Here is a 26,803-nt window from a genome sequence, read left to right as displayed (position 1 = left end):
TGCCTTATTTGGAGGTCTTATGTATGAGTATTGCAATCTACTGTCAACATGCATGATATTACACTGCTGAAATGCAAGCTTAGCATCTGAAATCCACTTTGACTAGAAGGAAAAAGTGAAAAAAGAGAAAAGGATAGGAGGGAGTTAAAAGACAGAAAACTGATTATTACGCTGATAGTAACACTCTCGGTTATCTACCTTTCTAAGGGCTCCTGGCCATAAGCACCAGTTCTGTGAACCACCAGAACCACTCACTAGTCACATCCCTTAGGAAGGAACAGTGATGCACAAACACCAGAGGAGTAAGGAGGTGCTGCTTAATGTCCCAGGTATGTCTTGACACACTCTTCTACACTACTGCACCAAGCTACTTACCTAAATGACACTCAATCCCCTCCCCTCCTTGTTCAGAGCCCTCTTTCCTGAATGACATTCTTCCATGGTGGGAAAATGTGTCCTCACTATGAACAATATTGTTCTTCTTTCTTATCAATCGCCTCTTTCAACAGGTGTTCCCAAGGTGATTCAATTTGGCAGTGGTCATTTTGATTTGACTAGCAAATCTATTGGCCCACATTCTATTTTCCAAATGCTATCAACATTACATATGAGGCTACAATATCTAGCTTTTTATTTATGCTTGTCCCATCTTTATAGAATTTCCACATGCTTCCAGAAACCCACACAGACAATTATCTCAATTTCCACTTTTCACAGAGCTTCACAATTTCAACTAACAGTACGTGAGCTGTGGGATCTCTCAGAAAAACTAGGCAGTAGATGAGGACAGGACATTGAGATGCTTCCCACGATTATCAGATACAATAACAATACACATTTCAGTTCCTGTGCAAGCCCCACTCATTTTCCAGGTTGTGTCCCTTTTGCCAAACTGGGGTGGGAGGGGGGAATTCAACAAGGACCAAGTAGTTCAATTAAAATGGTCAGGTGAGCAGGTGGAGCTGTTGGCTGCAGTGCTGGCATCCCATATGGGTGTCTGTTCATGCCCCAGCTGCTCCACTTCTAACCCAGGTCCCTGCCAATGATATGGGAAAAGCAGCAGAAGTTGGTGTGGGTGTTTGCCTCTGTTATTCATGTGGGAGACCTAAAGGAAGCTCCTGGCTCCCTGGCTTCAGCCTACCCCATCTCAGCCATTCTGGCCATTTAAGGAGAAAACCAGCAAATGAAAGTGTTTCTCTCTCTATTTTTCTTTTTTCCCTCTCCATCCACCCTCCCTCCCTCTCTGTTTTTCCCTCTCTTTGTAACAATGACTTTTCTCTAATAAAATGTATGGGAAAGTAGAAAAGCCACAAAGCTTTTGTTGCTCTGGAAACTTCAGAGGTGGGAGATGGAGTTTGAGAGAGTACTCTAGTTAAGGAATTAAATTTACTAAGTCCCACCATGAATTTAAATATTACATCCCTTTATCTTGAATATGCCATTGAGAAGGTATGACCAGGAAAATGAGGCTTCTAGAACTTGTGCCTGAGTTTGCAGGACTAAAGAGCTAGCTGGTGGAAGACTTGAGATTTAAAAATCTGACCCAGTACCTCTCTATGTAAAACTCAACCAGCAGCATTCAGGAGCATGGCTCTAGAGATAGTATGATATAATCAATACCATCAGAGCCAGCTTAACTGGCTCTTATCAAATGGTGGCTGCCCATGGAGACACAGACTCATTTTTGTTTCTTCTGGGGAATACAAAATCCCATTCCTTCTTCTTGCCCCACAAGCACAAACCCTATTCTAGCATTTACTGCATTCCATCTTGGAATCTGGTGAGCTATCTTTATTTCTGTTTCACAATGGTAAGGGGAGGAATATTTTTATTTGAACTCTGAACATAAAACATCAAGCTACGTCCTTAGATCCAAGGTGTTTATTTTCATTGCTGTGCAAATAGCTAGAGCTTTGGCAAGGGATTCAAATTCCCTGTATTCCGTTTCCAGCTCTGAGTCTGCCTGAGGCCTTGCAATCACGATAACTTTAAAAAACAGGATAACAGTCTCTGGAATGATCTCTCTAATATGGGGGTTAGGAGGATTGCCAGGATCATGTTTGTAGAGGGGTACCAATACTGTGGAAAACAGACACTATAAATACATACCCTTTCCTGAACCATCTATCTTGACCATTCACGTAGGCGATCTTTCTTTCCCAATAAAGATTAACAGGTGGGTACATGATGCATGAACAGCCTCCTTACACCATGGCGGTGTAAGCCAGTCTTTACTGAAGGACAAGGATTCTGCCTCTAGGTCAGTGCCCCATGTCATCAGTACATTCCTAGACTTTGGACCTGACAATTTCCTTGTCATTGGTTGCAGCTGTCTCAACCATTAGTGTGGGATTCCTGAGAGATCAGCTCTTGTGGACACAGCACATAGTAGTTAATCAATAAAATGTGCTACATGACTCATATTTAAATGACTTCAAACCTAGATTCATTATTCTTTCTACTCCAGATTTTTTTTAATTGGTGACATGAGATAATAGTCTTAAAAGGGCCTACTAATTTTAACTAAGATTTCCTTTATTTAGTACAGTAAAAGCTTAGATACTTTAATTATTTTAACGAATTCACTGAGCACTCAATCATTCTCCGCCAGAAGCTTGGAAGAGTTGATGGAACATGGAAATGCAACGGTAATTTAAAAAATGAGAGTGGCATATAAGTCATCAAAAATGCAGAGGTATAAATGCACATACACTCACAAAGCAGAAAGTTAATAATAACAAAAAACATAGGGTAGTTACTGACTGAATATAATTTTATTTATCTTTTATACAAATGAAGAAACTGCTGTTCCCATGTGTTATTTGTCTTGGGTAACAGAGCCATGAAAAGGCAGGGACAAGATTCACGTCCAATCTTGTGTAACTCTCTAGACTTCTCCGTCATGATACTCTCCTTCCCCTATACTCATGTATGTCTGTAAGTATCCACACACACAGGGACATGTTTGCATTCATGCATGTTCATGTGTCATGTACTTATTATTGAATAGAAGCTACCCTTCTGTCTGCCTGCCTACAAAGGCACTCTGCTCTAAGAGGCACAGTAAAACACAGAATTTCAGTATTGCAGATTCTTAGAAAAACAATGTTCTAGAATGACCAGGTAGTCAGTCATTTTCAATAGTCCAAACCATCATCTTTTTCATCCTTATATTGCCAATCAACACTGCCAGAACACTTAGAAAATGGTAATGAAAGATACTTTGCAAGTATCATGTTATCTTTAAAACAAAGCTATGACGTACTATTATCACCCTTGCTTTACAGGGGAGAGAATGGAAGTAAATAAAGACACAGATCTTTATTTTTCACACATCCAGAGCCAGGATTCAAACCCAAGAATCTACCTTCGCACACTAATGCTATATCAAATTTTCCTCATTCAACTGTCCGTAAAGAAGGCATAACTTGGGCCCGGTGCCATGGCCTAGCGGCTAAAGTCCTCACCTTGAATGCCCCGGGATCCCATATGGGCACCGGTTCTAATTCCAGCAGTTCCACTTCCCATCCAGCTCTCTGCTTGTGGCCTGGGAAAGCAGTTGAGGATGGCTCAAAGATTTGGGCCCCTGCACCCGCGTGGGAGACCTGGAAGAAGTTCCTGGTTCCCGGCATCGGATCGGCACAGCACCAGCCATTGTGGTCACTTGGGGAATGAATCATCGGATGGATGATCTTCCTCTCTGTCTCTCCTCCTCTCTGTATATCTGACTTTGCAACAAAAATAAATAAATCTTAAAAGAAAGAGGGCATAACTCTAGCTACTTCATGACACCTGAGAGTGGTACAGACCTGTGACCATCTTTATGATACAGCAATGTCCCAAACAGTGGTTTGCTCAGCCTACGTGTTCCAGCTCCCCTTTAGTCTTGTGGTCCCATTATTTCAGCATTTTTAAAGATTTTTTTTCTTGTTTTATTTGAAAGGCAGAGTGCAGAGAGAAAGAAGGAAAACAAAGGGAAAGAGGAAAATCAGAGATTGACCATGTGAGTTCCACTTGCCTATTGGCTACAACAGCCAGGAATGAGCCAGGTCAAAGCCAGGAACAAGGCCACCAGTATCTCAGGGATTAGTTCCTAACAGAGCATGCATTTGTCTTACTGCTTTGACCAAAGCCTAAAAACATATTTTCAGTCCTATATATGCATTTGACACCTGCAGTGAAGCATGTGTACCTTCTGATAGTTCGAAGATTATGAGCAGTTAATTTATGTATGGATATACATGAAAAAGTACTGATTCATGCAGTACATGTTCACAACATATTTTTATGTACATTATTTCATCTCTTAGTCACTCAGTTGCAAGAGAAGTAAAAGAGGTTGTCTAAGAATTAAAGATGAGGAAATAAAGGCAGAGATTGTCCAAGTTTTCTGTGCTCACAGACTCAGCAGAAGAGCTGGGACCTTCACCAATCCTCTGATTTAACACACAGTGCCCTTTTACCATGTAACATACCAGGCTATCACAGCCTAAAAAGAGCACTTCATCTCTCTTCCAGCTTCCACGCATGTTACAGTGTGAAGCTTATCAGCTACATACAAAATTTTGATTTCTATACTCAATGACAAAAGAAATGTGTCTTCAGAAAGGTAAGTCACAGACCAGGTTTTAGAAATTTATGAATGTTGATTATAAATACCACTTTAGTTATGAAAATGGGAAAACCTCAAGAATGAGATAAACTGAAACAAAGTGGAATATTAGAAGTTAGCCAAGAATGCAATCACTTCATTTTGAACAAAGTGAGACAGAGAGGATTGTCCTTTCTGTTCTCTAAATATGCCATTTGAAAATAAAAGGCTCATATATATTACATTCAAGAATGGTAATCTGATAGCTTTAAAAAGAAAAACCAAGCCCAGCGCTGGAGCCTAGTGGCTCAAGTCCTTGCCTTGTAAATGCCAGGATACCATGTGGGTGTCAGTTCTGATCCCAGCAGCCCCACTTCCCATCCAGCTCCCTGCTGGTGACCTGGGAAAGAAGCAGAGGATACCCCAAAGCCTTGGGACCTTGCACCCACATAGGACACCCAGAAGGAGCTCCAGGCTCCTGGCTTCAGATTGGCTCAGTTTCGGCCACTGTGGTGACTTTGGGGAGTGAATCAGTGGACAGAAGTTCTTTCTATCTTTCTCTCTCCTTCTCTCTGTAAATATGCCTTTCCAATAAAACCAAATAAATCTTAAAAATTAAAAAAGAAGGAAAAAAAAGAAAAGAAAAGCCCCAACACTGCTCCTAAACTTGGGGATGTGAGTTCAAGACAGATTTCAAAATTTCTTCCTTTTAACATTTACTCTACCTATTACGACCCAGGCTGGATGCTGGGAACTACCCATAGTGGTAAACTGGGGACACATGATTCTTGCCTTTGGGAAGTCGACAGTGCATCAATTGTGCCATCTAACAGGTTCTTAAAGTCACTTAACCTCTCTGAGCCTCAACTATACCAAATGTTAATGTATGGCTCTATTGACAAGAGGGTGGCATAAGAAGATTCAAAGAGCTAACTTATGTGGGCTTGCCCTAGAAAGGGCTGTTTAAACACAAGTGTTTAATATTGACATTTTCTACCACAGGGATACCACAAAACACTTACTCTTCATGGAGCACTAGCTAGGAGGAATGGCAGCCTTTGCTTTTCAATTCTGTACACCCTCTACACCTACTTGTTGCTCCAGCAAACCCTTGATGTCCTGAAGACAGAATAAAGGGCCCTTTTAATCAACTGATGTTACTGGATGTTCTAAGTTTTATAGTGAAATATCAGCTATTCCAATGTAAGCAGATTCTTTGTCCATTCATTTTAGCCATATTCATCGAGTACCACGTGTTTGTAGCACAACCTAATGAAGGAGCCAGTGAAGGAGTAGTATTTTAGCAACTGAATTAATGTTAAATTGTGATAGGAACTTAAAGCAGAGTCCAGAGACAGTCATCCCACGAAAAGACTTAATGTCTACTGTAACACAAACAGGACTTTGGTTGATACGTAAAGAACAAAAAAATTACACATGCGAAGAGAAGAGCAGGGTATTCCTGACAGAAAGGACTTCACATTCCCTGGTTGAGAAAGATTTATGTGCTTTCAGGAAATGAAACATCTGATCAGTTTCAGAGGAAAAAGTTTTAAAGTGGGAAAGGTTGGTTAAAGCCATGAACCTACTCTCACAAGCCATACCCTCCACAATTTCCCAGTGCCTCTACTAAGTTAATGTGTAGCACAAAGGTAGGAGGGAAAGGTCCCTGGGTAGTTCCTCCCATATCTGAAGTTGGGTCCCAAAGACTAATGCCAACATCGGCAATTACGAAATGCTAAGGTATGCTCTTCCATGGTATTGACTGTTCTAGAAATGCAAGCTAAGTTGACACGTGTGCATCTCTATGCCTCTTTGCCACAAGGTTGCTGACACCTGAGCTTATTACTCCGCGTGTCTGAGCTGCTTCTCTCTATTCTGGCAGGACCCACTTGCAAAACAGGCTGGCATGTGGGCCTTGGCAACTCAGTAACATTCACATTCAAAAGAGACTGATGAAAATTTACTTTTAAAATGACTACATTTGACAATGAAAATCAACTATATTCTTATTGCCCAAAACATAGACAGAGGGGAAAACAAAAAGGTAGGAGACTGCTTTTATTCATTTCCAATAAATGTACACTGAGATAGTAACCTAAAGGAAGAATTATTGTTTAGTAGCAGAAAAAAACATCATACGCTCACTTACATGCAGATTTTATCATTTAATTGTATATTTCCCTATTTGTCAGTGTTTTTTTTGGAAAATGTTTAAAATGTAATATCTTGGTTTTTTTCTAAATGAATACTTTAATAAGGCACATGTAATACTGTACATTTACCCTTAACATATTACGTGGATTATTAAACAACCGTTATAAAAGTTATGCAATGCATTTCACACCAAACTGGGGAGCTCAAGAATTATACTGATAATCATGTAACTAAAAAGCAATTTTTGCCAAAAAAAGGAGAGGATCTGAACAGATTTTTTTAAGTCTTTTACATGAATCTTTGGTATTACTGTCTCCCTTTCCACTTAAGAACTTTTTCATTCACACTTTGAAATGATAGCCTTGGTTATTCTGGTTTCCTTTCCACCTCCAGGCTAAAAATTCGGAATAAGATCACACCTACTATTGTTCAAAACAATTTCAGAAGACAAGAGTAGCTGTATATACATAAGGGATGCAGTTTGAGGCCCAGGGAGAGCTAAATTAATATGCTGGCTTGACCAGTTCAACTCACCGTACATCTTCATTTGCCCAGTAACACAATCTATAGCCAACTGCTAACCAAGTCAATATGTGGTAAGACTAACAGCCACCCTAACTTGCCTTGATAATTATTCTCCTTTAACTGACATAATATTCAATATACTGTTGTTGAGAGCAATAATGTTAAAATTGATGCCTTGAGGGCTACAAGACAATTGAGTTTTAGACAGATAAAATGACTTGTACACTAACAGTGCATCAGCAGGTTCCACAGCCTTAGGATGTACATTTCATAGTTTGCCTGTGCAAAAATACTACATGTAATTATATTCAAAGCTATCTGTGTAGAGCTTGCCATTGCTACAACTAATTTTAAATATTCAAGAATAATAAAATAACATTGCTATAGAAGAAAATGGTTTATTGTTATAGTGCGGCTCTCGTGGTTTTTTTTTTTACTATAAAATGCACACTTTTCACTACACAAATAATAACAGCTTTGTGTTCTGCAGCTTGTCTATTTTTGAAGCCAAGAACTATTTTCAATCAAGAAAAAAGTTGATTATAAAAGTTAAATGACAAAGGCATCATCTAAATAAAATCTATTTTACATCAATTCTATCAATAAACAAAATAGAATCTAACCCAGAGTTTCTGTACTGTAAAAATCATCCACAATTGTCTGAAAATGTCAATTCTGGATTCTAAATGGAGAAATACTATATTAAACGTGAGACTACTGAAATCGACATCATTGTAGGAAATCAATTATATTTTAAGTATTACAATAAATGATAATGTTCTTTATATGTAATAGCTCATGCCCAAATAAAAGACTATACATTTTAATTTACCATTTTGTCCAATTTTCCTCTCACTCTTACTTTCTCTTATGATTCTGTACCTTTAAATTTTGGACTTCTCATACAGCAAAGAAATATGAAGTGCATTTTAAAAGGAGTACATTTTCTAGGCTTGTCATAGATATGCTAAAATATGGAGGGAAATTTGACACTAAATAGCTATTTCAATAACATAAAACAAAAGCAGGTACTGCTCAAGGCAGAGCCATGCCCACCAATCTAGAACAACAAGTAGATTCCATATATATTGCCATGAAAATGCTGCAGTGAGTCCCATTGTTAAACTGGCAAGTAAGTTTGGCCATGTTGATCTTCTGCTCAAACAAAATTTGTAACATAACATTCAAAGTAGACATCATTAATCATGTTGCAGTAAGCACTGCAAAAGGATGTGACACTGGATGCATCTCCAGGTTACGGTATCTGCAGCCCTGTGAAACTGGTTCTGTGTTTCAGTTTTCAGGTAGTTTCCAGCTGGAGCTTGGCATCCCACACATCCTGTGATCACCTAGGACTTCTCTTTCCACTTAGTCTGAAATGTCCCCATTCTGAGGCAAATGAGATGAAGTTTGTGAATGTGCTCTGAAGACTAAAAATGTCACATATAACAATTACTATCATTATCACCATTATCTCTTTTTTCTGGGGGTCAAGCTTTCTTCCAAATTTAGATTTCCACTTATGAAAGAATTCTACTCTGGGAGCAGGCTGTTTCACTCCCCTATTTTTTTTTTTCTACTTCTACGTAACCTTCCTTTCACTACTCTACTGTCCTAGCCAATAGTCAGATGTATCACTAGTCGAAGTGAAAGCATGGGGCCAACTTGAGATTCCCTATTCTTCACATACCACACTGTGCACCCAAGTCCATGCACAGGGTAGCTCCAGGAATAATCACTGGGAATGATCCGTAGCACCATGCAAGATTGGGACAACCTAAAACAATTCTGTGTGTGTGGGGGGGGCTTAATTCTCCTAGTATCACCCCCACAGGAAATTTCAAAACACCACTGCAGAGGCTCTCTTTTCAAATCAAGTTCTTCCTCAACTGGAGGTGGTTCTCTTCATTAACAAGTATAGTCCTTTTGGGTCTCGATGTCTCCGAAAATGTTGTTCTCAATAAATACCCACTTCAGTGAACACAGATGGTCAGAAAAAACATTTGAGGGGCAAAGTGACTTGTGTGACCTACTACAAAACAACAATAATGAAGAAATGATTGTGAGAAGTCCAGGGGCCTAAGGGTATTCCAGAAAAATCTTCAGACCCTTCCATGATTGGAAGTGTTTTGTTCACAAACAAGGGAGTTCAAGGCTGGAAGACTTGGTGCCATGAATACCAAATACATTATCCTGTCTGTATCTTTCAGGCAATAACTGAAAACTGCAGTGTGGTTATAAAACCATGGGGTTTATAAAGATCACAATTCTTCCACTGATTTGGATGAAGAAAATAATAATGTGAGGAAACACAGCCAACCAAGGAGAGCACTATGCCTACAAAATGAACATAAGCCAAAGCCCTGTAGACCTAGATGAAGTGTCATTTAAGCTATTCACACACACATCACTCACTTCAGAATCCGCTCCCCTCAACCCTTCTTTTGGAGAAGCCATACAGCTCATGCTGCAAATAGATCTGAATTCAAAAAAATATGAAGGAACACTATAGGAAGGTCCTTCTAACACACACTACCACAGCCCAGTGGCGGCTTGCATGGAGCTCTTGCCTTCCTCCTGATTCACTGGCAAGCTGCTCAAATGGTCGCTGTAACCAGAGGAGGCTGAGCAGACCTTGGTCTGCAAGATGCAGCATGGGACCAGAGGCACCGAAGGTTCTCCTCCAATCCTTCTGGCTTCTCACCTATCCCAGACACCGACGTTCAAGTGCTCCCCCTACCTGAAGGATGTATCCCCTGACGTAGTCCCGCAGAGTCCAGCCCAGGCCGTGCAGAATGTGTAGCACCTCCTCCTGCTTCAGCACGCTGAAGAGCCGGTCCAGAAGGATCTTTAGTCGCACCGGCACTGCTTGCGTCCCATAGAGCATCAAGCTGCTGATGTCAAACACCACGTTGGACTGTACAATCTCCACTTGGGTGGGGTGGTACAGGTGCTGCGTGCTGAGCTTATCCAAGGCTGTAGTGGTCCCACCGAGAGGTCCAGGGTTGGGAGGTGTGGATAAGGCGATAAAGGGAGAGATAGAGACAGACAGATTAGAAACACCCCTGGAAGCTATCCAGCTTGCCTTCTACCCATGGATCATAACCACAGCTGTTTAAGCCCGATCTTGGCAGTGTCAATAGTTCTCTTCCACTGTCCTGCCTGTTTCACCTACTTGTTTGCTTTCGTTCTTTTCATTTGGTCTGTATAAATTGCACCAGACAGCAAATAGAAAACACATTCAGCCTTCAGAAAGAGAGACTCAGAGGATGTTTCCAAATGACTGTGGCTTTCAAAACCTGACTAAATCAACTGCTAACTGAACTATGACTCCAGTTACTACACTATCCCCCACCTTCTCCCATAAAAACAAGGCAAAATAAAATGAAAACCACGCTGCAATTTCTAATTCATATGATGCTCAACTTGTTGTCTTCCCCACCCCCCATTTAGATTTAACCCTTATAACACCTGAATGGTTTAAAGAGGAAGAAGACTGTATTCTTCAGGCTGTCAGAGGCCTAATTTAGAGAAGGAAAGCTGATGGTTGTATGGAGAGCTAGTAATTTAATATACAATCAACTAAGGGGGATTAACTGAAAATTTGGTTCTCCAATTACATTCTTGCTATTCATCTGTTAAAATAGTTTCTGAATTCATCTGTCTGTCTTGTGAAAGTTGGTTGGGGAAAATTAGTCATATTGAATCACTTTGTTAACAGGTCTGAGAAAGATATCAGATAAAACAACAACAAATAACTAAGATAAAAATTTGAGAATTTCTGTATATTGTAAGCAACTATGTGAGAGATAGATAAGGAGTAAATACTTTAAATGAGATTACTATTTAAAAAATGGGACTCTCTTTCTCCACAAATCTAAGTAATATCATTTCTTTCCTGCAACCAGAAGTCAAAACAAGGTCATAGATTCTAGTGTGCACTTATACACAACTTCCTGGGAACCCTACTGTATAATTGTATTTTGTCTCAGTTTCTCTAAAGAGAAAAACTAAGATAACACAGTGTTACCTGAGTTCAAAGAAATGTTGCAAAGAAAAATGAGTTAATGGATAAGCAGCGCTCTGAACTTCTTAAGAGAACACAAAAGGCGTTATGGCTAACTGCCAAAATTATACAGGTTTGCCTTTTCAGAGATTAAAAAAGATAAGCAAGTAAACCTGGAAGTCATGTGACCTCACCATGAGCCAGGTAAGTGGGTATCAGACCACAGTCAGACTCAAATCATACCTACATCTGAAGTGTCTACAGAATTCCAAATCATGGCCCTTTCCAACAGCTTTCCCTAACACCTCATCCCATAGCAGAGCTCTGTGGCACATGTGCACTCAGGGCAGTTGCTATTTTAATATTTGCAGCTTTCCCTGCATAATAATGGAGCTACTTAAAAGTGCATGCACACAGATTTTTTTCATATTTCAAATGCATTTTTCAGGATTCCCCCTCCACGCTCGTTTCCTCCTGACTTGTGGTCACTGGAGAGTTCATGTACTCTTGATAAATTGCTTTCTCACATCCACAGTGTAAAGGCCCTTATCATTTACCCGCTGGCTTCATTCAACACATTTACTCCCAGGAATACTTTGTCAAAGAGTTCGGGTTTCCTCATACTTCATTTCTTGCAGCTGATTTGTCTGATCTTTCCTATTCTAGTGCTTAAGTCAACTTTGAATAAATAGCCTTAAAAATTAATTTAACGTTTGGGAAAGATAAGGGATTCAAAGCCTAGGGACTGAAGTCTTCTCTCACTCCACAGGGCATTTAGACCTGCAAAAAGGCAGGGAAGGAGTATTATTATCCTTGTTCTTCTTCAAGCACAGCTTAACCACTCAGCCTTCTGATGAGCAGCTCACTTGTATGCAGAAACCAGTGACTGGGGTGGGAAACAGCTTTTCCTCCTCACCAACCCACCTGGAACATCTCAACACTTCTGTACAGAACATGCCACTGTGATCGCAGTGAGGATGAAACTGAGAAAACTCAATAGCAAGGGCAGAACATCAGATCCTGAGCAGGCATGCACTTCTTACTTTACATGCCTGCGTTAGGTATCTGTAGTGTGTGTACAAATGTGTTCAAGTGAAGGTTGGAAAATTGTAACTCTACTTCCTCCAACTCATGAAAAAAGAAAAAAAAGGCAAGTGGTATAAATGATAATACTATAGTATAAAACTATACTCTACTATACTATACTACTGAGGCCACAGTGAGGAAAGAATGTTTTCAGAGGAATCCAAGAACAGAGATGCAACAGGTAAGACAGTATCTCCCTATGCATGCTTTTTAGAACGCTGGATTGTGAGGATATTTTAAGGACATCACCAGATTTGTCACCATAAATATGATATATGTCAAGAAGTAGTAACAGTGTGATATCACACATATGTATACCAAGGATCAATGACTTATTTATTCCATAGAGCCAGAAAGAAAATATTCAGGGTTTTAGGCCACTTTCACAATCACTCGCCTTTGCTAGCACAGCAACAAGGCAGCCACAGACAGATAAGTTGTAAAGTAGCTGGTATGCCTGTGCTCCAATAAAACTTTACTTACAGGCACACATATCTGCCTAGCTTTGGTCCTGCTATGAAGGATAAAAAAGGAAGCCAAATAGTTAAAGAAACTCAAGAGCAGGCAATGAAGAAAGCCCTAGGAGCTTGGTTTAGGCAGTGGTTACTAAGGAGATAAAGACTTGACAAATAAAAAGGCTGCACAATTTGTAGATGTCAACTGCAAATTTTAGCATGAATATATCATCAGAGATTATGATCTAACAAATTTCCTCACGCTTGAAATCAAACTGATCATAAATCATTTTTGCCAGATCATACTGAGTCACTAAGTTATGATGATTTGGAAGTATTCTTGGTAGAACAAAAGCCAGGTAATGATTATTTTAAGAGTCATGATTATCTATAAACTGAAGATGGAACTCCTGTTTATCTGCATGATCTTCATACATTTGTGGAGGATTCAGGTCTAGATGCTGTAGGATTAGAGATACAAATCAAGCCAATGGACATGAGGGAAAAATATTTTAACTTGAAAGAGAGAGAGTCAGAGAGAATACTCCACCACGGGTTCACTCTCCAAATGCCTGCAAGAGCAGCCAGGGCTGGAGCAGACCAAGGCCAGAAGCTGGGAATTCCATCTGAGTCTCATGTGGGTAGCAAGGATCCAACTGCTTTAGCCAACACCATTGTCTTCCAGAATGTGCATTCGCAAGAGGCAGGGATCCTAAGCCAAGTTGGGACCTGAACCTAGGCACTCCAATATAAGACCCAGGTGTCCTTCCCTAGTGGCATTTTAATCTCTGCAGCAAATGCCTACTCCAAGATGTTATCTGCTTTAATCCTTCATGTGCCTGTCTGCATACTAGTTTATCAACTGTATGTACTAACAAGACCCCACTTTGAAATGAAATTTTAACCAGAAATTGGCAACATAATAAAAGTGAAGCAGTTCCTAATGAAGCTGGAATGAGCATGGCTTACAGAATTTGCAATCATTTGTTACTATCTATCTTCAGCTTGTTTGAATTTCACTCAGTGGACTGGACTCCAAAAATCAACTGTCTTGTCTGCTCTGTGCCCTCAATCCTGGGAACAGAAACTCAATTCCCCTTGGAGGAACTGCTCCTCTCTTATGCGTGATTCCAATGTCTCATGGAACTGCAGATCCATTGCCATCCCTGAAAAACCTGCAAATATCTCAGCCCCGCAACCATACCAACTAATCTGACAATAGGCAAATGACCTAGGTCAGGGTAGTGAGAATGAATTTAGGATTTTAGTTAAAACTACTTTTCTCTTTCTTCTAAATTTATGATGTGAAAGTATGCTTGAGAATGTGAACCAGCTGAATGAGGAGGCAAGACAATCTGAAAAAGACCAACTACTGATAATACTACTTGATTCATAAGATTAGACAATGCTGACGTTGGCATTATTTCTGGAATTTTCAGTCACTTGAGCCAAAAAAAAATCAACCAACTTCCCCTGCTATGTCTCCCTGCCTTCATCTCTGTCTCTGTTGCCTTGGTGTGGCATTCAGTAACTTAAAACTCAAAGAGCCCTGATTAATATGACTACTTGGGGGGGGGGGGTTCTTCAACTGGATTGCACGTAAATCCAAAATATTTGTCAATGGTTCAACTCAAGGTAAGTATAGCCCCAGCCAAATGCAATTCACAATTTCTGCATGGCTACAACAACAGGTCTCCTAGACAACTACATGCCTCACATAAATTTACAAAGTTGATGGATGCCTTCAACAGTATTCATGTAGAAAATTTATGGTGGTGGGAACAGTCATTTAAGTACCAAACAAATGTCAGAAATCATCCTAGTGGCTTACAATGATCTTGCTTAATATTTTCATTAAAACGAATGTGGACACACACACACACACACACACACACACACACACACACCGTTACTTTTGCTTATTCCCAAATCACAGGTTCAATGAAGGTAGGTAACTGGCTGGAGATCACTTAGAAACTTCAACCAAGAAAATTCTGTTTTACCACATGTTCAGGGAAGCAGTCAACAAGGCACTTGCAAGTCCTAATCACATCACAAGTCCCTACCCCCTAGCAGTCTGGGCTTCTTGCCCATCACTTTGCTGCTGCAAGCACTTCAAAGGTCATCAACACCTGGCTTACTGTGAAATCCCATAGATTTTTTTCTTTTGTTATTCTCCGTGATCTAGCCACAGATATGACCTTAGTGATCATCAATCTTCCTAAAATACTCTTCTCTTTGTTCATGCATACATTTATTTATTCACCAATCCGCATTATCACTGAGATAAGAGGTACTATATGCAGATGCATCCACCTCAACAAAGACTCCTGTATTAGCAATTTATTTCTTGCTATCAGGATATGGAAAATACAGATGATTCTGTGGCATTTAAACGATTTTTAACTTCAGAAATTCTGACAGGTATGCAGACATTTAATTGAAATAATAATCACCAATCTGGGAGAATGACATAAGTCCAACAGTAACAGTGGCTGATGAGAGTATTCCAAGAATCTCAGCCACAGAGCCACAGAAAGTGTCCCTAAAGTGGGACAGCCCATGAAGAGAAGGGTCATGTTAACCTTGAATCTGTTCCAAAAGCCCTCACTCGCTAGCCACATTGAAAATTAGACAGAACAAGTTAGGAAGCTGGGATGGTCTGCAGTCGGATGAACGGAGTAAGAAACATTCACACCATCCCCCTGGGAAATGCTTTACTGCAGTAGACTTCTGTCAGGTGCCTAACCTTGGGCTCTGATAGAAGCCCTCCAAAAGGTATGCATCAGGAATCCAATTGCTAGATCCTGCAATTCAATATGCAGGTATCCATTGTGATCTCTTTTCTGAAAACTGGGTGCTTTCTTGCTTATAAAATACCTGGCTTACTATACATTGTGCACTGGCCTAGATTGTTAGTAACTCCTGAATGCCAAAGTCATTTGCAATTTTTAGCTGTTTGGAAAAGCTTCCCTTCTCTTTGAACACACAGAGATGATGAAGATGCACCGACAACCTGTTATTTAGGACCATGTTGGAATGTTCAAAATTTATAGGCAATGCAAAGTGGGCCACTCGTGATGAATATGCATCTTGCCCTCAAACCCATTTTAATAATGTACAACTCTCTGGAAGACATCCTGTGGGATCAAAGCAAAAGTGTCCACTAACGAAAATGGCCTTCCCTCTACCTCCTGACGTACCAAAGGCAGTTCTTTTTCTTTCCTTGCAAAGCTCACGCATCTCTAGCAAGTATCACCCGAGTGGAAAAGGATACCCTGTTTTCATTTTGAGCTATCTTCCTGGATGGACAAAACAGTAAACACACTGAGAAGGGTTGGTTTATCATTTAATGAGGGAGTTATGACTGCTCAATAATACTCATGTTAATTTTAGTTATTAATTATTTTCAGATTTTTTTTTAGATTTGGGAAATTTTAAAAGAAACTAGTTTTAAAAATAAACATAAAAGAGTTAGAATCCAAATACCAAAGCACTTAATTTTTGGCAATATGTAACTACTTCTCTGATAAGTACACAGAAGCAATTTGACATGAGCTTTTGCAAAATTGATGTATTTTTATATAAGACAATATCTGACTAATTTGTAAAGTCCAATACTATATTGTGATGAACACATAGAACTGCATTTTTAAAACAATATTGTCTCCTAACATACTCATTTCATATATAAGTTACATAAAGTAGTATGTTGGTATTAATTAATGAGAAGTACTATTTCTATCAGATAAATTGGATAAATTGTCTTTCCTTGCTCATCTTATCCTGAATTGTTTTAGTAATACATCACACAAGATACATTTGATGACACCATTTTCATCACTTTTCTCAAAATGAATATGAATACATTTCCTTGAGTTGAAATATGTTAGATTTGACACAGGCATTGGCTTTTCCAATTAGGCTACATAGTGGATCATTTCATCAATTAGTGTAAGTAAATCTGTGGCAGTAAGATTAAAAAAAAAAACATTTCATTCAGAAACTTGGCCAAAGTTATCGGTAACAACTACTAGAGTATTTCATTTCTCAATCATTCTTATGTTCTTGAAAGACTAAAATTAAAATTTAGAAATAGTTCATCTGATACATCCTGTTAACGCCTTGTTCCAGAAAATGAGAAAGTGAATGGCTGTAACAATACTGAATAAAAGAAACTTCTATTTCTTTTCTTTTAGCAAAACCAGTTAATTGCTGTGTAGTACTTGGCATATAAACTGTAACATCCAAGGACTGAATCATAGTGTAGTCAGAGCTCCTAGCTCCTCCTACTGCTCATGTGAACAGGTATTTCAGCAGTCCCGTCTGTAAAACAGGGAAAATGAGAATGAGACTAGTCTGATAGTTCTATTCATCTGGGATGGGAAAATTTACAATTGTGGCATTTCCCTGGGATGTATTTCTGAGAAAAATCTACACTATGCTTAAATAATTGGGGAAAACTGTAATATTTATTTTACTTGGGTATTATTCATTACAATGGCTGAAATTTAAAAATAAAATTTTCATTTAGTATGTTCTTAATTTTCATTGTAGATATATTTGATAAGTTAAATGATAACAAATTTTGAGTGAGCATTTACAGTAATGTTGGTTGGGGGAAGAAGATTGGAAACAAGAGTTGAGGATAAGAAATATCAGTGACAAGTCAGGATTTATGTTTGCACTGTTTAGAAGGAGTCTGCTGGGCCCCACACTGTAGCCTAGTGGCTAAAGTCCTCTCCTTGCTAAGATCCCATATGGGTGCAGGTTCATATCCCAGCTACTTCATTTCCCATCCAACTTCCTGCATGTGGCCTGGGAAAGCAGGTAGAGGATGGCCCAAACCCTTGGGACCCTGCACCTGCATAGGAGACCCAGGAGAAGCGTCAGGCTCCTGGCTTCGAATCAGCTCAGCTCTGAATGCCGCGGCCTCTTGGGGAGTGAACCAGCAGACAGAGGATCTTTCTCTATCTCCTTCTCTCTCTATATCTGCCGGCCAATAAAAATTAAAAGGAGCCTGCTGTCTAGGCAGTGGCTCTAGGCCCAGGATTAAATCCTAGATCTGCCAGCTACTTGCTGCAATGACACTGGCAAACTATCAATACAGCAATATGAAAATATCAATACAGTTTTTGTTGTTCAAAGTTCTTAGATTCAAGCAAGCTGTTTGCTTGAAGACCACCATGTTGGTTCAAGAACGAAGGAAAAGAGCACAGAATCAAGCACAAGTTGCAAAGCAGGTAGGAAATTAGACGCTTGAAATAAAGACGAAGAAGGGTTACAAAATGACTGGGATTTTTCCAATTGGGAATTCTGGAGGGAAAACGAACTTCAGGTTTGTAGACAAGTGCTTCTCCAGCTGCCTTCCTGAGATAACACTCCTAGAATGCACCAACTCCTGTATCTTGCAGGTCATCCCTATCCTATACATTTAGCCTCAACTCCAAAGATGCATTTGACTTATTAGTATGAGAAGCAGGACTCAGAAAATACACTAAAATGTGTGAAGTCAGTTATTTTTCTGTGCATTTTCTCAACGGTGGTCACTGGAAAAAGTTGCAAATTTTGCACCTCTGTTTTCACTATGTAATTTTATACAGTTGCAGCTATACTAGAGATGAAAGTCTCAATCCTGCTGCCATCACTTATCAGCATCTTACAATAACATTCTAAATTATTCTACAACCCTTCCTAGCTCTCCTATGAAATCAGCCATCCACCATTGCATGTTTTCCTGAATACTGTGTTTAGATTTCCACAGTTCCATTAATGGCACTATCCCCTCTGCTCTCACTGGCCCAGGAGACTTGTAATTATCACCAACTCAATCTTTTCAAGACCCCGTTTAAAATACATCTCAGATCTGTTCAGGTTTGCAGAAGGGCCTCAGTCTGTTCACAAATGTGCCCATCCCCACTCTACCACCCGTGCCCCTCAACAACATTAGTAACCTGGGTCAGCGGACTTGGACAGACGGATTTACTTTCCAAGTTGGTAACTCTCTGAAACAAGCTGTCTATTCTAAGCAAAGTGAAGTACTTTTAAATATTCCTAGCACTAAATGGGAACTAAATGGACATCTTCAGGCTCTATGTTAAATTTTAGAGATATCATAAAGAACTAAAGACCTTAACTGAACAGATCTGTAAAAAAGGAAAACTTTTAAGAAAAAACTGAACATAGTACGTCACAAAGTGTGCATGAAACATGAGAACACATTCTGAAGAGGAGTTGGGGCAGTGTTCCAGGACAAAGCACTTTTTACTAGAACTACAACAAGAAAGCGTGGCAGAAGACAAACTTGTAGACACCAGCAGGGAGCTGTCTTGTATCTGTATTTCTCAGAATTCAAATTTTCAGAGTTGTTTCTTACGTGCCTTTATTCTTTTCACTAACCATTTTGTCTGTTTCCTTCCAGCCTCATTCCAAGTTCTAAACTCCAGTTCCCTGAATCCCGCAGCTGTCATCTAAGAGCCAACAGTCTCAATCAAGACGGCACTTAGACATGCCAATCACATATATATCACCATGTGTCACTCATTTTGCTGAGGTCCCTTACAGTACCTATTCCATCACAAGAGCTTGATTTTAAGCAACAACCACATCTACGATACAAGCATTCAAGGTGTTTCCTCTTCATGCCTCTCCAGAGAACAGCAGGGTTGGGGAACTACGACAATTGAATGACAAGATGGGCCCCTAGGTAGGTAAGCAGGAAACCTGATTAAACTCTATGACATTTGTCTCCTTTCCTATCACTTTATTATTTAGGCTCTCCTAACAGGTTTTTCAGTAAGAACAGGCTGAACATCTGTTGTTAAAGAAAAAAAAAACATTCATGTCAGGACGCACAAAGCAGCTCATAATGTATGGAGAGGATGAACATCACCTTCAGCAGTAACACAGGTCACTAGATTTGTGATCAAGGTACTGCACAGGGTGGTCTCCTAGCTGCAAAGCTACAACAGAGACCTCACAAGAGATTCAGAGAACAATCCCATAATAGGACTGTAAGAATAACATCTATGAGAAAATGATAATATTTCTTCTGTAAAAGGCCAGCAGGAAACATAAAGAGAAAAATCAACCTCCTTTTGATATTTGCGATTTCATCTGAAAAAAATCAAGTCATTAACAGCACAATAAGAATGCTAGGTAGAAAAAGACAAAAAGCATATAATACAAGCTTCTTGAAGTGTGACTTAGGTTACTGAAGTCTTCTTTTTTTATTTAGATTTTTTTATTAATTATTTTGCATTATGTGACAGTTTCACAGTCTCTGGGAATCCCCCCACCCCTCCCCATGCCCTCCCCCCCGGTGGGTTTCTCCACCTTGTTGCAGCATTACAGTTCAAATTCAATCAAGATTCTTTCTTTGCAAACATATACCAAGCATAGAGTCCAGCTACTTATTGTCCAGATGGATTGAACAGTTTCTTGGGGAGACCATTTCTGGTCTGAAGTTAGAGCTGGTAGAATATCATCCCAATCAATTAAGAGTCCCAATTGAAGTCTTCTTTAAAATGTCAGAAAAGAGTCTCAATCTGACACATAACATTGAGACCAATCTATAGCTTTCCATAGCAGAGGTGGCTAAGTCACAAACCCGAAAATGGCACTTAAACATGAATGAAGACAACTCATTTTATGAGAACAGAATGACCATAAGTACAACAGCTGGAACTGATGTGGCTCATTAATGTATGTGATGCAAATGTGCAGATACAAACACAATGTAAAACATGAGATGGCTGTAAAGCAGTGCATAGTTTTAATTGTATTGTTAACATAAATAACAAGGTAATCTATAAAGCCCAGTTTTCAAATGTAATGTGTAACACATACAGGGGACTGGCGAGGGGTGATTATACAACAACTTGCAGAAGCTGACACAGCAGCACATTAGGCTAGTCCTCCACCTGCAGTGCCAGCATCCCATATGGGCACTACCTCTAGTTCTGGCTGCTCCATGTCCTGATCCATTTTCCTGCAAAATGGCCTGAGAAAGCAGTGGAGGATGGCACAATCCTGGCCCTTCCACCCACATGGGAGACCCAGAAGAAGCTCTAGGCCACTGGTTTTGCACTGGCACAGCTCTGGCATGGCAGTCATTTGGGGAGTGAGCCAGCAAAGGGAAGTTCTTTCTCTCTCTCTCTGCCTCTCCTTATCTCCCTGTGACTTTGACTTTCCAATAAAAAGAAAATAATAATAATAATAATAAGAATAAGAATAATAATAAACTTGCAGCTTTCAAATGAAATCTAACTTCTTAATTTCTATTTTAAACAAGAATTACTCTCTAACCCTTCAAATAAGTTAAAATAAATGCAAACCTCTGATTCTAAAGACTTCACAGAAATAAGAACATATTCAATAATTTTTCCTCTTAATGTGAGAGTATAAAAGTGCTTTTCACTGATCCTAGAAAATTGGCTCTCAGTGACAGTTTATACTTCTTAGCTTTCCACCACCCCCCCTTTTTTTTGAGAAAACATAACTTTCTTTAAAAGTCAAATTCATGTGATTTAGGTAGATTCCACAGCACTATGCTCATTACAAGCCTGCATGGCCAGTGGATTCTCAGACCTCTCCAGACTCCACAGTGTGAAGGTAACAGCCACACAAGAGCCTAAGTTTGAAAAGAGGAACAATTTTAAAAACCTGTTACTTCACCAATTTCCAGTCCTGCCCTGGATATTTAAAAAAAAATTAAGTGCTAATTTGAAGCAATTTTACAAGTTTAAAAAAAATTGAAGGAAGTCATATTCTTTCCTTTTGAGAGAAAGCCAAGCAGACCTTAAATCACAAGGTGAATTGTTCAGAAAATTTTATGTCCCTTAGTTAATTTCCTCTTGGATTCCAAATTACATTGGTATCAAATGGTCACTTCTTAGGGAGTTCTGGATCTTAGCATACTATTTTAATTTCCAACTGATTCACATTGAACATACATCTTTAGGGACTGTCTTTATAGAATTATTTTCATGATCACCTTAACAGGTATAAAATGAAGTTATTAATGATGGGTTTTTATTAGAGTAATTTCTGGGGTCAGATTTCTCAGCTTTGATTACTTATAAACAGAAGTAGGCTGTTACAGTTCCTACCTCAAATGTCTAGGCCATAACCTCTGAATTTATGAGGATGGGTGGCTCTTCATTTTGGCTAATATGACCAATAACTTCCAATTATACCACACTTTAAAATAAGCACACTATACCCAATATAATGATATGTCATTTCAACGTAGCTAGCCCATGAACTTCTACAGGTTTAATGGGATTTTGCGTATTTAGAATTTCATCATAAAGGGGCCCTTTGGAGTCATTATATCATCAATCGTTTCCCATTACAAGATTCAGCTCTCTTACCACACAAGACCACCAGGGCTCTAGGCAAAGGCTTAACCTACCCATCAACTGCAAGCCAGATCCTAATAAAAGCCTTCACATCTAGGGGGAACATTAATAAATGGCAACGATGGCATAATAGAAACTTTTTAGTGAATCAGAGATCATGAAAGGGGCAATGATTGTGATTAAGAGAAAAATTCCTTATGACTTGAAGTAATATTTAGATCTGCACATTTTATTCACCACTTTTGGGGAAAAAGATTATGTAATTGGAAGCAAATTAAGTGCAAAATAACTCACGTTCCATTTAAGTCACAACTTTCTAGCTATAACTGTCAAGGTTGAATTAATTAGGATATTTAATACCAAGGAAAGAGGAGGCATACATCCAGAATTTTTCTAAAGAAAGGAGAAAAGAAATGCTTTGAAGCTAAAAGAGCTGATCCCAAAACATAGTGATAGAAAACATCAGCCCCCACATACCTAAGATTTATTTTTTAAGATGCACAAATAGTATGTCAGTGACTTAAACTGAAACAAAAAAAAAGAAAGAAAAGAAGAAGAAACCTCCACTGAGCCTCCACGATGTTGCTAGACCTTACAACCTCATATGAACAGTCTTTGATTTTCTGAACTCTTAGTTCTCAGAACATCAGGGGTAAAATACAAATACTCTCAGTCTATCATGAATGTGATTCTAAACTGCAGGGAAGGAAGGTGTGGACTAAAGTAGTTCCTAGAAGCCCCACAGTCCACCGGGTTATAATCACCCTCAGTTGACACATAGCTTTCAGGATACATGAATGTCCACATACAACACCAGTAGCAGAGGGGAGAATCCAAGCTACACTGGAGACTCTCTGGCTAATATTTCAAACTGATTGGCACTTCTCCCCTGGGCCCTTATGTATAAGATAGTCCTCAAAACAGATTGGAAAATCGTTGAGGTCTGACTGAGGCACACTTGAAAGCCAAGTGTCAGCGTGGGGTTGGCAGGGCCTAGTTTTCTTGGCTGGCAGGTTCCAGAGGGCCTCCTCCTCCTTTTCTATGTGGCCTAAGTCTGTGGGGGCACAACTGCACTCATTTGTAGGAACCCCACCTGAAGGTGCAAAAGGAACAAAGTTTAATCTGCACATTTGACAGGAGAGCCAGGATGAGATTTGGAAACTGAACGTACTTGCTGAAATCAGGTTTCAGAATGATTGTTATCACTGCTGCTGTTCTAGCCAATCAGCAGCCACCAAGCCCAGTTCCACGCCGGCTGCATAAACCCTGCTTTCTTCAATTTCTACATCAATCAATAGAACGTATGTGCCTGCAAAACACATCCCACGTTAAAAGTAACCAGGAAAATGTGGCAGCTGGTTGTCCTTTTTTTTAAGCAATTCTGTAAGAGGACAAGCACCCTTTAAAGGCTTAATTTTCTTAGGTAAAAATCTCACTAAGAAAACACTGTGCAGAGCTCAGTGCAGTAGCATAGTGGCTACAGTCCTTACCTTGCACAAGCCAGCATCCCATATAGGTGCTGGTTCATGTCCTGGCAGTCACACTTCCCATCCAATTTCCTGCTTGTGGCCTGGGAAAGCAGGTAGAGGACAGCCCAAAGCCTTGGGACCCTGCACTTGCATGGGAGACCTGGAAGAAGCTCCAGGTTCCTGGCATTGGATCAGCTCAGTTCCAGCTGCTGCAGCCACTTGGGTAGTGAATCAGTGGATGGAAGAGTTTCCTCTCTGTCTCTCCTCCTCTCTGTAAATATTCCTTTCCAATAAGAACAAATAAATCTTTAAAAAATAAAACACTGTACATACAGTACATATTTGTTATTTCATGGACTATGTCTTAAATACTATCAGATACAGTGAGAAAGTATTTCAAAACTTGAGAGAAAAGTGATATAAGAAAACAAGAAAGAGGGCCCAGCGCAGTGGCCTAGCGGCTAAATTCCTTGCCTTGAACGCACCGGGATCCCATATGGGCACCAGTCCTAATTCCAGCAGCTCCACTTCCCATCCAGCTCCCTGCTTGTGGCCTGGGAAAGCAGTCGAGGACGGCCCAAGGCCTTGGGACCCTGCAGCCATGTGGGAGACCTGAAGGGATTTCCTGGCTCCTTGCTCCAGATAGGCACAGCACTAGCCATTTCGGTCACTTGGGGAGTGAATCATTGGACAGATCTTCCTCTCTGTCTCTCCTCCTCTCTGTATACCTGACTTTGTAAAAAATAAATAAATCCTTAAATATATATATATATATATATATATGTTTTCATATATATATATATATATGTTTTCATATATATATGAAAACAAGAAAGAAATGATTATACTTTTTTTGGAATAGGCATTACTCGCTTGGCAAGTAATTCAGACTGAAATGTGATTCTGAATCTACAATCAATGTTCCCCTCCCTCCACACCTAAGCTGCTTAACAAACACACTTCTGACACCAATGTGTGTTTTTTTCAGGATTGCTGGGTTTGTTCAATGCTTATATCAAGTATCAAACTGCTCTGGATTGGTAACTGGTAAGATAAATAGACTCTACACAAAAATTTGCCCATAGAAACAGGCTAATTGGGCAAGGTTAGGATTCAGGAGCAGTCTAAACTAAACTGATTTTAAATGCTTGGCCAGGAAATGGTAAACACCGGAGCTATACCCTGCTTTTCCGGTATAACTTGGTCGACACCTGATGCAACAGACAGGCAATGTAAAACTTGCTGGCCCATTCTCTTCTACCTGGTTGCTCACATTCACCAGTTCTCAGTAAGGTCAACAGCTTCCAGGGCTTAGGCCACTGGCACAAGGAACTTTCATTATGCCCTCACACTTCTTCAATGAAGCCTAAGTGTTTTTATTCTTATTTCTGTTTTACTGACTTGTAAGTATAGGACTTTCTCCCTTTCTTTCCCTTTCCTCTCTCCCCCTTAATAAGCCCTACATTTTCAAAATGAAGCTCTCTGCCATAACGTGAAAAAAAAAGAAGAGATATTGGCTCATGCTTTGAATCCTGGCTAATCATTTGATCAACGTAACCAGATAAAGCTGTACTAATCAATACCAATAGGCAAAGTAAAAACAAAAAAAGTACAAACCATAAAGTGCAGCATTGTTTCCTTTAGATATGTTACTGTATTTAAAAACCAGTAATAGAAAACACTTGTCAAATTCATTTAGTCTCTGACGGAGGCACACATATGTGATCTTCAAATTTACAGCTTGCATATACAGATGTTCACACTTAGTAAAAGGGCTTCTTAATAGCTTTTTTTAATTAAAAGTGTGTTGATAATAGGTGTTCCAAACATATCCAAACAACACAGCTAAACTGACAAATGCCTGTCTTCATGCCTCACCATGTCTCACATTGTGGCAAGATTTTATAAGAGAGAGCGATATGTGATTCAGTCTCAGTCCTATACGGTAAATGTCACCCCTAAAACCTCCAAATGTAATCTTTCATTAATTTTTCTCTCTATGATCTGTTTCCAAGTAGAAAATGTTAGATTGCTACAGAGTTTATGTAGCCGAGAGCAGAACCACACAGTCATCGGGGGCTGCCTTATTTTTTTTTCTCCCTTTGCAAAACTTTGAACCCCATCCAGCTTTGACACACTGCCTCTTCAGTTAATAACTATCAAGTTTCCCCTTGTCTCCTGTCTACTTTTCTTTGAGGCAATTGCGCACTCAGCACCGCGAGATAATAACACACATCTATAAGATAAAAGCAATGGCATTAATGTAATTGTCTGCCTCTCTTTCTTTAGCCTGGCCTTTTTTTCCTTCAGTTTTGACTGCCTGTGTGACACCTGTTTTTGTCTCTTCTGATCCTACGACAGGTTTTCCGCTGACAAGGTTTTTGCCTGACAGAGATTCTGTAGACAAGAACATAATAAAATATGAAGAACTGCTTGTCAGAGTTTTCTGCCAATGCTCACATGAAATAAAGGGGAAAAAAATGACTTTTCTTTAAGGAGTTCTGTGACGGTCGCTTTTGGCATGTCAGGGAAAAGACCTCCCCAGCAGAGCTCTCCAAGCCAAACAGGCGTTTTCTTTTATGTTAGAGGTGGATTTGTTTTTTAATTTTTACTGATACTGGAAATCATGATCAGCCCAAGAGCAGGGGGGGTCTCTTGTCCTCAGGCTTTTGCAGGCAAAGGAGCATGCAAGAACTACCAAACCAGATGGAAAAGGTATTTCACTCAAGACCGTATCTTCCAAATAAAATAACAACAATTGCCACCATCTGTTAATGATCAAACAAATTTAACTTCTTCAAAATTTACTTCCTGGTGAGTTATGCTGTAAAACCTCCCACCTTCCTTTCACTTACTCTGTCGTCCGCAGACACAAAGCAGCAAACAGCAAAGATGAACAGAGAACAAGGACTGGACAACAGAAATGTAGAAACAGGACTACATAGACGGGGTGTCCGCAGACTGCGCTTATACCTTACAATGGTAGAGACTTCCAGAAACACACACACACAATTAGGAATTAGAGACTTTTAGATAAACCTAAGCGTTTTCGCAGACCACAGTTCCACGCACAACATGGGGATGCTGCAGGAAGCAGCAGCTCACAAACAAGTGTACCTCACAAGTGTCTGCGGAGTGGGAAGACGAGTGTC

The 26,803-nt window shown here is 39.7% G+C and overlaps 1 protein-coding gene across 1 annotated transcript in view; it reads right to left on the bottom strand.

Moving 5' to 3' along the window:
• BNC2 (basonuclin zinc finger protein 2) overlaps positions 1-26,803 on the bottom strand; it is a 432,023-nt gene that overhangs the window by 109,893 nt on the left and 295,327 nt on the right. The window contains exon 6 of the mRNA XM_058672661.1: positions 10,014-10,249. Within this exon, the coding sequence (XP_058528644.1) occupies positions 10,014-10,249 (236 nt within the window). The remainder of the gene's footprint in view (positions 1-10,013; positions 10,250-26,803) is intronic.

This window comes from Ochotona princeps, chromosome 14 (assembly GCF_030435755.1).
Source record: "Ochotona princeps isolate mOchPri1 chromosome 14, mOchPri1.hap1, whole genome shotgun sequence".
NCBI classification, from domain to species: Eukaryota; Metazoa; Chordata; class Mammalia; order Lagomorpha; family Ochotonidae; genus Ochotona; species Ochotona princeps.
This window is presented reverse-complemented; position numbering and strand designations above follow the sequence as displayed.